The sequence below is a fragment of the Myotis yumanensis genome, unplaced genomic scaffold (genome assembly GCF_028538775.1).
Source record: "Myotis yumanensis isolate MYYU_CA2020_CCGP unplaced genomic scaffold, mMyoYum1.0.hap1 SCAF_1, whole genome shotgun sequence".
NCBI lineage: Eukaryota > Metazoa > Chordata > Mammalia > Chiroptera > Vespertilionidae > Myotis > Myotis yumanensis.
In genome coordinates this window covers 190,619,925-190,637,247 of record NW_027223752.1, presented here as the reverse complement: position 1 = coordinate 190,637,247, position 17,323 = coordinate 190,619,925, and the positions used below count along the sequence as shown (strand labels likewise).

The window sequence follows — 17,323 nt, the reverse complement described above, 5'->3', positions numbered from 1 at the left end:
CAAAGCTCGGGGCCAATCTTTAGAATTGTGCGGTTTAGATCTAGACACAGATTGCTTCTCACATGGACAATTATATGTTGCGTGTTCTAGAGTCGGCAAACCAGACAATCTCTATATCTGCACAGACAATGGAACAACAAAAATATTGTATACCCACAAGCATTGTGAAATTAAACATATTAGAAACGTGTGCTTTCTCTTTTCTTTCTTTTCCATTTAACCAGACTGAGCCACAGCAATGTGTAGCCGGGTACAGCTAGTGCAAAATAAAAATGTCACGGGAATTCGCAAACCAGATATCAAGTCTTAATATAAAGCCGTAACAATAATTATGATGATTTAGTCATTAGTATAGGGTTAGACAAACTGACTACTGGATACACATAAGATCCTAGAAATAGACCTAGACATAACTGATATATGAGAGGTTACTTTGCTAATCAGTGAGAAAAGGGGAAACTCTTCACTAAATGGTACTGAGACAATTAGTTATTCATAGGGAAAAAACAACATTAGACACCTCCCCAAATTAGAATCCTCATACCATATTAAAACAAATTCCAACCTGGCTAGTGTGGCTCAGTGAATGAGCATACACCTATGAACCAGGAGGTCACAGTTCAATTCCTGGTCAGGGCACATGCCCGGGGTTGTGCGCTCCATTCCAAGTGTGGGGTGTTCAGGAGGCAGCCGATCAATGATTCTCTTTCATCACGGATGTTTCTATCACTCTCTCCCTCTTCCTCCCCCTTTCTCTCAAAAATAAAAAAATAAATAAAATAAAAACTCAAATGAATGAAAAAATTAACTATGAAGAGCAAAACTTTACAAAACTTTTAGAAGGTAACATAGGAAAATGTATCTGATCTGGGGTAGGGTAGGACTTATTTAATAAGATATAATGTACACTAATCATGAAAGGTTTTTAAATTCAACTATAATAAAAATATCAACTCTATCCATTAAAAGATAAACAAAAAGAAAAGCTACAGAGTAGGAGAAGGCATTCACAATACAAAATAGACAAAAATTAAGAACTCTACAAATCAATAAGAAATATTCCAAGTGAAAATGAGCAAAAAATACCCATAGCAATTTCACAGAAAAAACATGGCCAATAAATATATGAAAAGATGCTCAATCTTATTTGCAACTAGGAAAATGCAAATTAAAAGTACAACTAGAAATTGTTTCATACTAAAAAAAAAAGGCATAATTTTGTAAGTCTGACAATATTAAATGTTGAAAAGAAGAAAAATGGAAACTATATTATTTTTGGCAATGTATTTTAGTTCAGCTACTTTGTAAAACACTATGGCATTACATAATAAAGCAACGGACATACAGGCCTGAATGTTCATGGCTGCTTTGTTTAGAGTAGCCAAAAACTGTGTGTGCGGGAGGGGGGGTGGACGACTAAGTATCTACAATAGAATGAATAAATTACAGCACATTTATATATCAGAATACAACACAACAATGAAACAAATAAACTACAATTACATGTATGCAAGAATATGGCTGAATCATAAAAACATGAAGCTAAATAAGAAAGCAAGTCATAGAAAATTATAGTCAGTATGATTCGATTTATATAAAGGTTAAAACACCCATAACAGATACATATGTAACTCTAGCATCTGGCTCATCAATATCTGCTGAATGATTGAAAGAAAAGTAAAGGAATAGCTAACACAACATTCAGGACAGTAATAACTTCTGGGAGAAGGGATGAAGATGCAATCATGAAAACGAATATAGGAAACTTAAGATGTACAGGTCTACACCAACAGAATGTGATTGTGCTTATTTCCTAATAATCTCACCAACAGTTATTTGACAAAACTTTGGAACTCTTCCAAACTGATAGGTGAAAACTGAGTATAATTTCAATTGGCATTATAATTATGCATAAGGTTATCAACTTTCTATATTTTCTAGCTATTTATGCTCTTATATTAACTATTAACATGCTCTGTACTAGATTGTTCTCTTACTGATTTCCAGAAGCTCATTATTTAACACAGAAATAAGTACTTTGACTCTTTACGAAGACAATTAGATTTTCAAAGTATATTTTTTTTAAAAGGTACTGAGAATGTTAGATGAGTGTATAGCTATTCATTTTATTATTTCTTTTTAAAACGCATGTTGTTGGAGGAATCGAAGATGGCGGCATAGGTAAACACCGGAGACTGCCGCCGTGGACAACCACTTCAAAAATACAACTAAAAGTCGGAGCGGACATCAACCAGAACCACGGGAAGGCTGGCTGAGGAGAGTCTCTTCAACTAGAAGCAAAAACAACAGCATTCCGACGCTCAGCGGAGGCGCAGTGTGGAAAATTTAAAGGTACGGCGGTGCGGTGGTGAGGGTGCGCGCGCAAAGCGGGCTGGCGGCTGAGGGCACGATTGTCGTTTTCAATCAGGAGCGAGTCTCAGACTCTGGGCTACAGATCCGGGCGAGTCTCTAGGGACCCAGACTCAAACGGGAGAAGCGGGACTGTCTGGCTACGGCCCCTCCGAGGTTTGCAGCGATTGCTGGGACAGAGAGGCAGAGCCCCTGGGGACGGACTGAGAGCGGCCATAGCTGCTCCCTCCCCCCGCCCTGTTGAGCCCGCCCCGCCCAAACCCTGCGCACAGCCATTTGCCAATCGCCTCAGGCAAGGGCTGGACTAGCGCCTCCCCTGAGGACTGAAGTTTTCCCACAGCTGATTTCCACCGCCAGTCGGCCTGGTGGTCAAATCCCTCTAGTGTTAACTACAACAATTAAGGCTTGGCTAGAACAAGACTGCGCACAGAGACCACAAGGGGGTGCACCAAGAAAGCATAAAAGATGCGGAGACAAAAAAACATGACAGAAATGGAGGATATGGAGCTAAGAATCGCAATTTTGAGGGCTTGCCATAAATTTGTGCAGAGCCTCACGAAAACTAATGAGACCCTCGATGCTACGATAAAGAAATTAGAAAGTAAGCATACACGGACTGAAATAAAGAATATTATACCCAATAGCAGACCAGAGGAGCACAAGAATCAAACCAAAGATTCGACAAAAAACACCCAATTGGAAAAGCAAAATGAAAAAAGAATCCGAAAGTGTGAAGATAGTGTAAGGAGCCTCTGGGACAGCTTTAAGCGGACTAATATCAGAGTCATTGGAGTGCCAGAAGATGAGAGACAGCAAGATATTGAAAACCTATTTCAAGAAATAATGGCAGAAAACTTCCCCCACCTGGAGAAAGAAATGGACTTACAGGTCCAAGAAGCGCAGAGAACCCCAAACAAAAGGAATCCAAAGAGGACCACACCAAGACACATCATCATTAAAATGCCAAGAGCAAAAGACAAAGAGAAAATCTTAAAAGCAGCAAGAGAAAGAGACTCAATTACCTACAAGGGAATACCCATACGACTGTCAGCTGATTTCTCAACAGAAACTTTGCAGGCCAGAAGGGAATGGCAAGAAATATTCAAAGTGCTGAATACCAAGAACCTACAACCAAGATTACTTTATCCAGCAAAGCTATCATTCAGAATTGAAGGTCAGATAAAGAGCTTCACAGATAAGGAAAAACTAAAGGAGTTCATCACCGCCAAACCAGTATTATATGAAATGCTGAAAGGTATCCTTTAAGAAGAGGAAGAAGAAGAAAAAGGTAAAGATACAAATTATGAACAACAAATATGCATCTATCAACAAATGAATCTAAGAATCAAGTGAATAAATAACCTGATGTACAGAATGAACTGGTGACTATAATGAATCAGGGACATAGAAAGGGAATGGACTGACTATTCTTGGGGGAAAAGGGGTGTGGGAGATGCGGGAAGTGACTGGACAAAAATCATGCACCTATGGATGAACTCAGTGGGTGGGGAGTGAGGGTGGAGGGTGGGGTGGGAGCTGGAAGGAGGGGAGTTATGGGGGGAAAAAAGAGGAACAAATGTAATAATCTGAACAATAAAGATTTATAAAAATAAAAAATAAAAATAAAAAATAAAAAAATAATAAAAAAAATAAATAAATAAAATAAAATGCATGTTGCTAATCTTTTATATATTTCATGAATAAAAAATTTTACAAGTAAAAGAATCTATTGCCACAGCCCATTTTATTTTAAGAGAGATAAGTAATTCTTGACAGAAACCTAGAAATTTTCACAATTATTGAAGTTCTTAATTTTTATTACATCAATGCCTGAGGACAACTCTTCAACCATATGTCAGAAAAAGTATTGCCCAACACATTAGGACATGAATTCTAAATTATTTAAAATAACTGTGTGCGAACTGCTCTTATACCTTTTCTTCCATAAAATTAATACATTTTAGACTTTTAAGTGACTTAAGAGAACACTTCCAATTTACTGGACTAGCTATTTCTTTAGTTTTAAAATTGACCTTTTTATCTTTATTACTCAAATACCCTACCCTTCCATACACATTCCTTAAATCTCAAAATAGAATTTCTAAAAATTAGCTTGTTGGACCAAGATCATCAAAATCATTATCAAAACTTCAGTATCTGTGTTTCAGAGGTAGACAGGGAAATAGAAAAAAAGGCACTCCTTTTGCCAGTTTCAAGACAAAATGGAATTTAAAAAAAGACAAAAAGGAATCCCAGAGGCAATTCATTCTCACTGTGTCATTTACATATATCACAGTGCTATTTTAAATTTTCCATTCCATTCTCTTCTCCTTTTTTAACACAAAGTACCACTATGTGGCTATTAAAACTGATTAAGAAATTATTTCAAGTTTTACCTTCCTACGAATATAAAGCTACCATTCATTAGGGACATTTTATTTCTTCAATTGCTTTATGAAGCCAATCCTGTTTTTACCCTCCTCAACTTTTGAAAGAAGACAGAAAGCACTGGTTTTCTTTCATTTCTAAAAGGTCCGTGCTCTTCTGTACTGGATCACCTGAACCATAAGTAGCACTGCCAGAAAAAGAGGCTCTCATAGAAAAGGGCTGCATATAGATATTTACCATAGAACAAACTAAAGTTTAATGAAAAGCAATTTATGTATAGCCATGATCAAAGCTGAGTTAAAGTTGGCGAAGCAGAGCTGGTGCCTCATCCAAAAGACTAGTGGTCTAAGAACAGATTTTAACAACTATGAATCAGTAGACAAAAGGGCACTAGGATTAAAGTCCAGACAAAGAAAATAGTCTTCCTCTTATTATAGCTTCAGTGACACGATGGTCAACCAAGGACCAAAAATATAAAACAAAAAATTCTAGAAATAAACAACTCATAAGTTTTAAATTAGATGCCATTCTCTAAGTAGCGTAATGATATCTCGTGCCATCCCATCCAGATCGTGAATCATCCCTTTGTCCAGTGTAACCACAGTGGATACACTACCTGCCTGTTACTAGCATCTCAGTTATCAGATCAACTGTAGAGGTATCACAGTGCTTTGTTCAAGTATCACTTATTTTACTTAAAAATGGCCCCAATGCTCTTTGCAATTCGGATATGCCCAAGAGAAGCCATAAAGTTCTTCCTTTAAGTTAAAAAGTGAGTATAGCACAATTAAATATCTAAAAGTTATGCAGTAACGTAACTTTTACTGCAGTATTTTTTATAGTTGTTCTATTTTATTATTAGTTGTTGTTCATCTCTTACTGTGCCAATTCATAAATTCATCACAGTTATGTATGTATAAGAAAAAACAGTGTATATATAGGGTTTGATATTATCATTAGTTTCAGGCATCCCCATTGGGGGGATCTTAGAGCAAGAACATATCTCCTGCAGATAAAGGCTACTGTAATTTAGAAGACTAACATTTAACCAGTAAAATAGAATGAAGGACTAAGAAGATAATAGATATTCAGAATGATTCATTCAGTTGATACTTAATATAAATTTTCTGGGAACATGTCTATACATGAGATAGCATGGACTAGAGTTATGAAACAGTATATATAATACGTGCTTTTTCAAGAATGTTAAATGCAGTACAAAGGGTAAGTCCACTGGGCTCAATAGTAAATTATTCATTTCTCATTGATGTATTCTCTATCAATATTATGTTCTGATGTTGAAACAACGGTTATTCTTAGAGACAAAAACAATTGACTATAATCAGTATAAAAGTATGAATTTCATACTTCTAGAATCTAAGATTATAAAAAAATGACAACCATTCCATAATTATTTTTAATAAGGAACAGACCTGCCTCTATTCCAACTCTAGCTGGATGGCTGTTTTAACCATATTTATAAAAATGACTTATAGCATATATAGAATTAGGTAAAATATCCCAACAGTTAAATTTCACATGCCTTGAGTTAATTCTCAAAGAAAATATTTTTCCACTTCATACATAATTTTAAAAATCCAAAATATCCTAGAGAGAAACTAAAAACTAAGACTTAACCATTCATATAATTATACAATTTATAAAGGGTTAACTGTATAAAGAAGCCTTTTCTGTCATTTTAACCAATGATGTCAGCATTCTTTTCACTCTTATTCAAGTTTCTTTTTTTAATACTCCATTATATGACATAAGCAAATGCAAACAAAACATGTTCATGAACACTCAAATAATCTCTGAAGGAGGAAAACAAAATACATGAAAGTGTATACTTTATATGGCTTTAATTAATGTTTATTCCTCAAGAGCACAGAATAAAATGCACCAATACAGTACATCTGTATTTATTCCTCTGAATTTAAATTAACCCCTCTTCTTATGCTAGAACATAAGAGAAAACTATACAAATTTCAGTATTTATGTAAATTGAGTACAACTTTCCTTCCAAACTAACTGAGATAAAATTATCAGTGGAGCATGTATTTTGGATTAATATATATTTTTTAGAATAATTATACTCACTAGGTATAGTGCATTTTTACTGTTACAATGTTTTCCCTCTTATAATAATATAATATGTTAATGCTATTTTATGTACTCTATCAATATCTGACATGGGATATTCCAGCTATTATGTCATTGAAGAAAAAAAAACAACAGAAAAAAAACTACTGTTAATTTGAAATGTCTCTTCTAAGAAATTTCAGAGTTTTACAGAAAGTTAAAGGTAAAATTAAAAAAAACAACATTCCCCCACAAGTTTGTTAAAAAGATGGCTGCATGTTGAAATCCTGAAACACAACACCAAAGAACCACTTTTTCCTTTCAAGAAAAAGTATAGTCCCATTTTCAAAATTATACTAAAACCTAATCAAGTAATTTAAATGGTCTTGAAAGGGCTCAGTATACCTCAATACTGAGTGTTAATACTACATTTAAAAAAATATTTATCACTCACCTTTCAAACCTAGAGTTTGTAGCTGGAAGAGCCGACCAAGTTCATAAGGCAAAACCCGTAACATATTGTTATTTAAAAGCAATTCCCTGTTTAAAAAAAAAAAAAAAAGTTTTACTTGAATTTATCAAGCTTTATTAATATCTACAATTACTTTTCTTAACCTTCCCTCTAACATACCATGAGTGCTGTGTATATTCAAGGCACATTTTTATATGTTTATCTAAAATTGTTGTGTAATATTAAAGTACTACAAAATGTGTAACTGCCACAACTATTAACAGTGTTTCTATAATTTACTCATTATTAAAGGTGTAGGAATTGTATATCATTTTCAGGCTAAATCTACCCTCTTTTCTCTTTCATCCAAATGCCAGTGACAGATATTCTTAGTGTTCAAAGACAACAGATATCCTTGAACCTAGTCTAATTCATAGAAAAAATAAAATTTTTACAAAGCTCAGGATTTAACAATAATCAATAGCCAATCACCTGTATCAATTTTTATAACCGATTACAACTATAATCACATCAAGATACTCTGATGAATAATCACTGACATAGAACATAAACATTAAAAATAAAACATAGGAGCTGGGCCAGGTAGCTCGGTTGGTTGGGACATTGTTCCAATACACCAAGGTTGAGGGTTCAATCCCTGGTCAGGGCAGACATACAAGAATCAACCAATGAATGCATAAATAAGTGAAACAACAAATCGATGTTTCTTTCTCTCTCTCCCTTTCTCTCTTTCTCTAAAAATCAATAAATAATATTTAAAAATAAAAAAATAAAGCATTAGTATGGTATAAATGACAACATAAGTAAGGTCTGAGTTTATGATTATAAAATTTTGTGCAAACTATAGAAAAAAATAAATAGCCCTGTTATTCAATGACTAAAAAGTCTTTTTTAAAAAACAGAAATGCAACAAAAACATATAGTAAGAGGATGGTGAGAAACAAGATTTTAAAACAGTATGTTTCATTTTAAACATATGACAAAAATCTTTTAAATTACTACTCAGCATATAAACAATATAGAAAAGCAATCCTTGTTTGTATTGGGAACATTTATTCAAGGTCTTAATATTTCTACAAATTTTTCTCCTATGGAGAAATTCTTAAAGAACCCTGAAGGACTAGAAATAAATCTACTTATCAGGTGTTAAGCAGTGGTCCTCAACCTTTGGCAGTCGAACGACCCTTTCACAGGGGTCGCCTAAAACCATCCTGCAAATCAGATATTTACATTACGATTCATAACAGTAGCAACATTACAGTTATGAAGTAGCAACGAAAATAATTTTATGGTTGGGTCACAACATGAGGAACTGTATTTAAAGGGCCAGAAGGTTGAGAACCAATGTTTAAGGTTTCCTTAAGGAGTTGTAATATGTAAGTACTAGTGGTCCAGTGCACGAAATTTGTACACGGGTAGGGTCCCTAGCGACTGCCGGCTACCAGCCGGGCCTTCCTTCATTCCGTGCCACCCCTGGTGGTCAGCACACGTCATAGTGAGCGATCGAACTCCTGGTTGGTCGAACTCCCGAGGGGACACTTTGCATATTAGGCTTTTATATATATATAAAAGATTATATGAAACAGAGATATGTTCCTAAAAGTTTTACTAATAAGTACATTATATTTTCCCAATTATTTCTGATTAGTCTTATGAGCATACACTTGAGCCAAAAGTCAGACGTATATTGTATTTCCACCCTACCTCAAGTCTGTCAAAAGAACTTGGCAATACAAGCACATTTCTAGTCAGAAACCTCCAAATTAAAAGGAAGAAAAAGAAATGTTCAAGGGAGGCCAACTCAAACACTGTGTTCAATTTATATCATTTGATCTTAGAAACACACATGGAAATCTTACTATAATATAAGTAACATCCCATAATTTTCTTATTTGGCAAATTTAGAATTTCATATAGTGAGTCATATCTACAATATTTCCTCACCTGAGAGACACCATGTTTCCTAGTTCTGCTGGTAAACTTCTGAGTTTATTGGATGACAGATCCAAGTAAACCAGATTATGAAGCTTGGCAATATCAGGTGGAATGCGACTAAGGAAATTGTCATTTAGGTGCAGCGCTGTCAAGTGTGTCAATGACCAAAGTGATGTACTTAAGCTCCGCACTCTACCTAAAAGGCAAAATATTAAGCATTAAATTCTAGGCCCAAGACAAAGACTGAACTACAAGAACTAAAAAGTGGTAGAAGAGCCTGCAAATATATACAGATATTGTTATCTTTGACATTTTAATTTTGCATTTAATGCCAGTTGACTGCTTCCGAACACACCTGGCCTTTCTTGAATGTCAGACCACTTTCACTTGACAACCATTCTTTCTCACGGATCTTCTGTGTATTAAATGAGATGAGGAATAATGGGAAGACCCTTGGAATCACGGTGATCACAAGGTCTCGAGAAAAAAACCTGGGTTGAATTGAGCTTTTGCGGTAGAACAAACATGATATTTTTTTTAGCATAGTCTTAAAACAAAGTATTTCTTATATACTCCATAAAAATTACAGTGCATGGTTTATCCATATCTAGAGCCTAAATTAGTCTACAAACTTAAATAGACAAGAGTAATTACAGTGATATAGAGTAGATCAACCTTAGATTAGCGACCAGGAAAACCATTCAACCCCCAAAAGACACTATTATACATTAACTACGGGTTAATATTTTCCATTAAGTAAACATACTCAAGGAAATAGTCACACATTGAGTTTTACAAATCAGTCAGCATCTTATAGTTATGGTGGAACATGTACTAGAAAGTCAGAAGACATGGTTAAGATTTCTGATTTTTGCTATTTAATTTTTTTAAAAATATATTTTATCGGTTTTTTACAGAGGAAGGGAGAGGGATAGAGAGTTAGAAACATCGATGAGAAAGATCCATCAGCTGCCTCCTGCACGCCCCCCACTGGGGATGCGCCAGCAACCAAGGTACATGCCCTTGACCGGAATCGAACCCAGGACCCTTCAGTCCACAGGCCGACGCTCTATCCACAGCCAAACCAGTTCAGCTGATTTTTGCTATTTATTAGCTACATAAGCCTGGGCAAATCACCTCGCCTCAGCTTCTATAAAATGTAATATGACCTTAATAATTTATATGAAGATTATTTTATAAACTTTACAAAAGTAAAATGGTATTTTAATTATATAACATTTTTCAAACAATTGATTTTTAAAAAGCAGTGGAAGGTAGAGAGGGCACAAAATCTCAAAAGGGAAATGCTACTTTTTATGTAGCTAATGAGCAGTAAATTCAAACTTATATCTTCTGTCCAGGGTTCTTTCATGCTATCTATAATCAGGCTTAAAATGCCAACTAGGATTTTGCATTTTAAAAGGGAAACAAAGTTCCCAGGAGAAATATATTTCAGTTCTACCCAGGATTTAATGGAGTGGTTCTCAACCAGGGGCAATTTTGCTCCCCAAGTGACTTTGGCAATCTGGAGACATTTTTGGTTGTCAAAACTAGGAAAGTGCTGCCCCAGCTGGTTTGGCTCAGTGGATAGAGCGTCAGCCTGTGGACTGAAGGGTCCCGGGTTCGATTCTAGTCAAGGGCACATGCCCAGGCTGAGGGCTCGATCCCCAGTAGGGGGTGTGCAAGAGGCAGCCAATCAATGATTCTCTCTCATCCTTGATGTTCTATAGTTCTCTCCTCTCCCTTCCTCTCTGAAATCAATAAAAATATATTTAAAAAAAACTAGAATAGTGCTACTGGCAACTAGTGGGTAGGAGCCAGAAAAGCTGCTAAACATCCTGTAGTGCACAACAACAGCCCCCAACCACAAAGAATTGTCAGACCTATGTGTCAGCAATGGCACTTTGAGAAACTCTAGGTTAACCTAATGGGATTTGCTCATATTCGTGCTTCTGATCATCCATCACCTATTCACCCAGTTCCCTTTTAGTTAATTGCAAAAGTGATTCTTGCTATTGACGCTATACAGACAGTCCTCGGGTTACGTCGGACTCGACGTACGTCGTTTCGTGGTTACATCGCCATCTCCCATTTATTTATAAAAAAAAGAGTTCTGTCATTTCGACATATGTACATATGTGCTTTATGTTTTTTATTATTTACTACAGGCCTGGTGCACGAAATTCGTGCATGGGGTAGGGGGTCTGTCCCTCAGCCCAGCCTGCACCCTCTCCAATCTGGAACCCCTCAAGGAATGTCTGACTGCCCGTTTAGGCCCGATCCCACCTCTCACAATCCAGGACTGCTGGCTCCCAACCACTCGCCTCCCTGATTGCCTCTAACCACTCCCCTGCCAGTCCTGATCGACACCTAACTGCTCCCCTGCTGGCCCGATTGCCCCAACTGCCCTCCCCTGCCAGCCATCTTGTGTCCACATGGGGGCATCCATCTTGTGTGCTGGAGTGATGGTCAATTTGCATATTACTCTTTCATTAGATAGTATTTACCACAGGTAAAGGTCAGGAATTGTTATGTTTCTTTTAAACTTTTTTTACTGTTTTACTTCATTAATGCTGTGTATGTGCTCCATGTGAGTGACATAGGTGCTTATGTAGGTGGGTTCCGACTTACAGTGAAAATCGCGTTACGTCGCGCACTAGGAACGGATCTCTGACATAACCAAGCACCTACTGTAATGTTGGTTTAACTCTTCCAAATGAAAGCCTATATAATCTGTATTTTACATCAATTCATAAAAAACACTACTCATATTGTATTTTTAATAAAATTTTAACAGTAACTAATAATTTTAGATATACAGAATATGTTCCAAGATAATACAGAGTTCTTGTATACCCCTCATCCAATTTCCCCTAATATTAGTATCTTATATTACCACTAGAGGCCCAGTGCACGAAATTCGTGCACAGGTGGGGGGTGGTCACCTCAGACCAGCCTGCACCCTCTCCAATCCAGGACCCCTCGGGGGATGTCCAACTGCCGGTTAAGGCCCAATCCCAGAGATTGGGCCTAAACCGGCAGTTGGACATCCCTCTCACAATCCGGGACTGCTGGCTCCTAATCGCTCACCTGCCTGCCTGGTCACTCCTAACTGTCCCCCAAACAAGCCTGATCACCCCTAACTGCCCTCCCCTGCCAGCCTGGTCTCCCACAACTCTCCCCTCCCTGCCAGCCTGGTCACCCCAAACTTCCCCCCCACGCTGGCTTAGTCACCCAAAACTGCCCCCCCCCCCCCGCCAGCCTAATCGCCCCTCACTGCCCCCACCCCCCGCCAGCCTGATTACCCCCAACTTCCCCCCCTGCCGGCGTGGTTGCCCCTCATGGCCCCCCTGCCAGCCTGTTCGCCCCACGCAGCCTGCTGTTCAGTCATTTGGTCGTCCCTCACTAACCCCCTGCCGGCCTGCTCACCCCACGCAGCCTGGTGTTCAGTCGTTTGGTCATCCCTCACTAAACCCCCTGCCGGCCTGGTCGTAGGCAGCCATCTTGTGAGGGCATGAGGGTTAATTTGCATATTACCTCTTTATTGTATAGGATGGTACATTTGTCAAAACTAGGAATTAACACTTATACATTACTATTAATAAATTAATTTGGATTTAACCTATTTTTACATTTCTGTGTTCCAAGATTTAATTCAAGATACCATTTGCATTTAGTCATTCTGTCTCCTTAGTCTCTTCTTATCCATGACAGTTGCTCAGTCTTTCCTTGTTTTTCTGACCTTAACAATTCTGAGGACCAATTAGGTATTTTGAAGAACATCCTTTAGTTGAGTTTATCTTGTGTTTCTCATTATTAGATTTGGGTTAAGCATTTTTGGAAATCTTATTCAATTTTAACAAATCCTAAATATGTAAGGTCATGTAACACAGTTATCACATGTGTTAGAATAAACAGACAGCTTCTAGATTTCCTACTCTGCCAACACTGAGATAGGAGATTGGCAAAGATTCCAATTTGCAAAAATAATAACTCTGTACAGGAAAAAGTAAAAAAGTTAAAAACAATAAAAATAATTACTCTACAATAGCCAAAACAAAATCTACACTAATAAAAGAGAAAGATGCAAATTAACCATCACTCCGCTACACCCACAAGCCACGCCCACCAGTATGCAAATTAACCCAACAAAGATGGCGGCGGCCGCGGAGCTGGAGCGAGCAGGAGGCTTGGGTTGCCCCCGGCGATGGAGGAAGCCAAGCTTCCCGCCTGCCCTGGGCTCCGTTCAAGGCTACAAAGTTTCAATTATAGAAGATAAATAAATCCCAGATACCTGCTTCCAGCCCGCCCTGTAAAAAAAGAAAAAATGAAGAGGCTGGGAGCTTAGGTCGCCAGGGGGCATCACCAGCCTGAAAACGGCCCTCAGCGCCTCACCCAGGCTGGCCAGGCACCCCAGTAGGGACCCCCCATCCTGAAGGGGGTGTGGCCAGCCTGAAAACGGCCCTCAGCTTCTCACCCAGGATGGCCAGGCACTGCAGCAGGACGCCCCTAACTACCCTGAAGGGGCTGTGGCCAGCCTGCAAACAGCCATCAGCCCCTCACCCAGGATGGCCAGGCACCCCAGTAGGAACCCCCACCCTGAAGGGGGTGTGGCCAGCCTGAAAACTGCCCTCAGCCCCTCACCAAGGCTGGCCACACCCCCATGGGGTGAAGGTGCCCACTGGGGGGCTTGACCAGCCTGCCAACAGCCATCAGCCCCTCACCCAGGCTGGCCAGGCACTCCAGTGGGGACCCACACCCTGAAGGGCGTGTGGACAGCCTGAAAACGACCCTCAGCCCCTCACCTAGGCTGGCCAGGCACCGCAGTGGGACTCCCACCCTGATCCGGGACACCCTTCAGGGCAAACTAGCTGGCCCCCACTCGTGCACCAGGCCTCTATCCTATATAATAAAAGGGTAATATGCAAATTGACCCTAATAGCAGAATGACTGGAATGACTGGTCACTATGACACACACTGACCACCAGCGGGCAGACCCTCAATGCAGGAGCTGCCCCCTGGTGGTCAGTGCGCTCCCACAGGGGGAGCTCTGCTCAGCCACAAGCCAGGCTGATTGCTGCCAGCACAGCGGTGGTGGCAGGAGCCTCTCCCACCTCCTCAGCAGAGCTAAGGATGTCCAACTGCAGCTTAGGCCTGCTACCCGCTGGCAAGTGGACATCCCCTGAAGGCTCCTGGGCTGCCAGAGAAATGTCTGACTGCCAGCTTAGGCCTAATCCCCTGGGGAGCGGGCCTAAGCCAGCATGTGGACATCCCCCGAAGGGTCCCAGACTGTGAGAGGGCACAGGCCTGGCTGAGGGCCACCCCCCCCCCCAGCCAAGTGCACAAATTTTTGTGCACCGGGCCTCTAGTCTATTGTATTTAAAACCTTATTTTACTTAGAAACTGAACTCCCAATGTCTTTAATTCCAGATGCCAACTTTGGCTGAAGATACTAATCTCAAAAGAAAGGTTATGAACAAATATATTAGATAAAACAGATAAATTAAACATTAGTATCTCAGTATATATTTTCTTGATTAGTTCATCTAATTAAAAATATACAACAAAGAAATAAATACAACAATACTCAACTCTTGTTCATTATTGCTATTATACCCTGAATTAAATGCTTCAGATTCTACTCACCCGAGATTTCTAATTCTGCCCAGTGAGATTTTTTCCCATTGGCTACCTCCTCTGCTGACATGATGGTATAAATTTTGCGAGGATCTGGAGGATCATATTTTTCCTTTGGCATCCCTATTAGTCTGTAAAAAAAAAAAATTATCATTAGAGTCTTATAAGAAAAAAGGGAAAAATGGGTAAGTTTTCTTTTTGTCTCCCCTTGCCAGGCTACTAAGTGACTTTATACCACACATTCTCACTAGAAGAAAAATACCTCTGCAGTATGCTAGGCTCTTGCAGGAACTGGCAAAAGGTGTGTCAGGAAAATTCAAATAAGAAATGACACTAAACTTCACATTGAACATTGTAGTTGCTTCCCAAACATTCATTCCATCCATTCCCCATCATTTAGCTTCCTTGCTTTCCACGACAGACTGACCCTACACCAATTTTCGGAATGGACTCTTGACTAGTCCAAGAGAACCAGGGTAATCCCATCCTCTTTGCCGCAGTGATAGTCAGATATCCCATATCTAAGACAATCAACACATGACATTCCCCTAGTCACATAGGTTAGTTGAAACATATCTAACAGAGTTTAAAACTCTTATATGTTAAAGGAAGAATTATATGTTATATAATGAGAGAATAAATATGTTATATCTTTTTGCTGAAAGTATTATAGATGTCCCCTCTCTCCTGCTAATCTAATAAAAGAGAAACACGCAAATTGACCGCACCTCCGCTACGCCCCAAGCCATGCCCACCAGCCGATCAGAGTGACTATATGCAAATTAACCCAGCCAATATGGCTGCCGGCAGCCACAGCTGGAGCAAGCAGGAGACCTGGTTGCCCCGGTGATGGAGGAAGCCATGCTTCCTGCCTGCCCTGGCTGGCTGTGGCCTCGGCTCAAGGCAACAAAGTTTCAATTATAGAAGATAAATGAACCCCAGATACCTGCTTCCAGCCAGCTTCCACTGGGAGCTTGGGTGGCTGGGGGCCGTGGCCAGCCTGCAAACAGCAATCAGCCCCTCACCCAGGATGGCCACACCCTCATGGGGTGAGGGTCCCCGCTGGGGGGCTTGGCCAGCCTGCACACAGCCATCAGCTACTCAGTCAGGCTGGCCACAGCCTCAAGGGGTGAGGGTCCCTGCTGGGGGGCTTGGCCAGCCTTCAAATGGCCATCAGCCCCTCACCCAGACTGGCCAGGCACCCCAGCAGGACCCCCCACACTGAATGGGCTGTGGCCAGCCTGCAAACGGCCATCAGCCCCTCACCCAGGCTGGCCAGGCAACCCAGCGGGGACCACCACCCTGAAGGGGCTGTGGCCAGCCTGCAAACAGCCATCAGCCCCTCACCCAGGCTGGCCACACCCTCATGCGGTGAGGGTCCCTGCTGGGGGGCTTGGCCAGCCTGAAAACGTCCCTCAGCCCCTCACCCAGGCTGGCCAGGCACCCCAGCTGTACCCCCACCCTGATCTAGAACACCCTTCAGGGCAAACCAGCCAGCCCCCACCCATGCACCAGGCCTCTATCCTATATAATAAAAGGGTAATATGCAAATTGACCCTAACAGCAGAATGACTGGAATGACTGGTCACTATGACACACACTGACCACCAGGGGGCAGACCCTCAATGCAGGAGCTGCCCCCTGGTGGTCAGTGCGCTCCCACAGGGGGAGCTCTGCTCAGCCACAAGCCAGGCTGATGGCTGCCAGCACAGTGGTGGTGGCAGGAGCCTCTCCCGCCTCCTCAGCAGCGCTAAGGATGTCCGACTGCAGCTTAAGCCTGCTCCCCACTGGCAAGTGGACATCCCCCTAGTGCTCCCGGGCTGCCAGAGGGATGTCTGACTGCCAGCTTAGGCCCGATCCCCCCAGGGAGCGGGCCTAAGCCAGCAGGTGGTCATCCCCCGAGGGGTCCCAGACTGTGAGAGGGCACAGGCTAGGCTGAGGGATCCCCTCGAGTGCACAAATTTTTGTGCACTGGGCCCCTAGTTATAAAGGAGAATATATCCCAAATTGCTATTGGCAGCCATCCAACAACTATAAGGGAAGTTAGAGCAGTGGTTCCCAGCCTTTTTTTTTTTTTTTTGCCATGGCTCACCTCAGCATCTCTAAAATCCTGATGTTCCCCCCTGTGACATATAATTCTTATTATTCAAAAAGTGAACTCCTATTCATGAGGAAACCTAAAAAGCCATTAGCTTGGCCTAAACAAGCTTCCAAAGAACATGGCGTCCATGAAAGAAAAAATAAAAGAACGAAAGGACAGTTGAAGTACTGAGGAAGAAATCACGAAGAAATTGTTAAAAAATAATAATATAAAGTGATGTGAAAAAATGTTTCAAAACAGAAAACTGAAATGCATAAATATGTCACAATATATATATTTATATACTGTATATGAGGCCCCTAGAGCTATAACAAATGCAAAAAAAATCACTGTTAAT

General features: G+C 40.4%; 1 protein-coding gene across 3 annotated transcripts in view; it reads right to left on the bottom strand.

Annotated features, from left to right (window-relative positions):
* CNOT6L (CCR4-NOT transcription complex subunit 6 like) overlaps window positions 1-17,323 on the bottom strand; it is a 120,500-nt gene that overhangs the window by 69,990 nt on the left and 33,187 nt on the right. For 2 of the 3 annotated variants that reach the window (XM_070394363.1, XM_070394357.1), the window contains exons 2-4: window positions 14,895-15,016; window positions 9,257-9,443; window positions 7,295-7,380 (exon numbers count right to left, since the gene is read on the bottom strand). In XM_070394363.1, the coding sequence (XP_070250464.1) occupies window positions 7,295-7,380; window positions 9,257-9,443; window positions 14,895-15,006 (385 nt within the window). In that variant the 5' untranslated portion in view covers window positions 15,007-15,016. Of the gene's footprint in view, window positions 1-7,294; window positions 7,381-9,256; window positions 9,444-14,894; window positions 15,873-17,323 lie in introns of those variants that run through there. The other variant, XM_070394348.1, reaches the window with a different exon arrangement.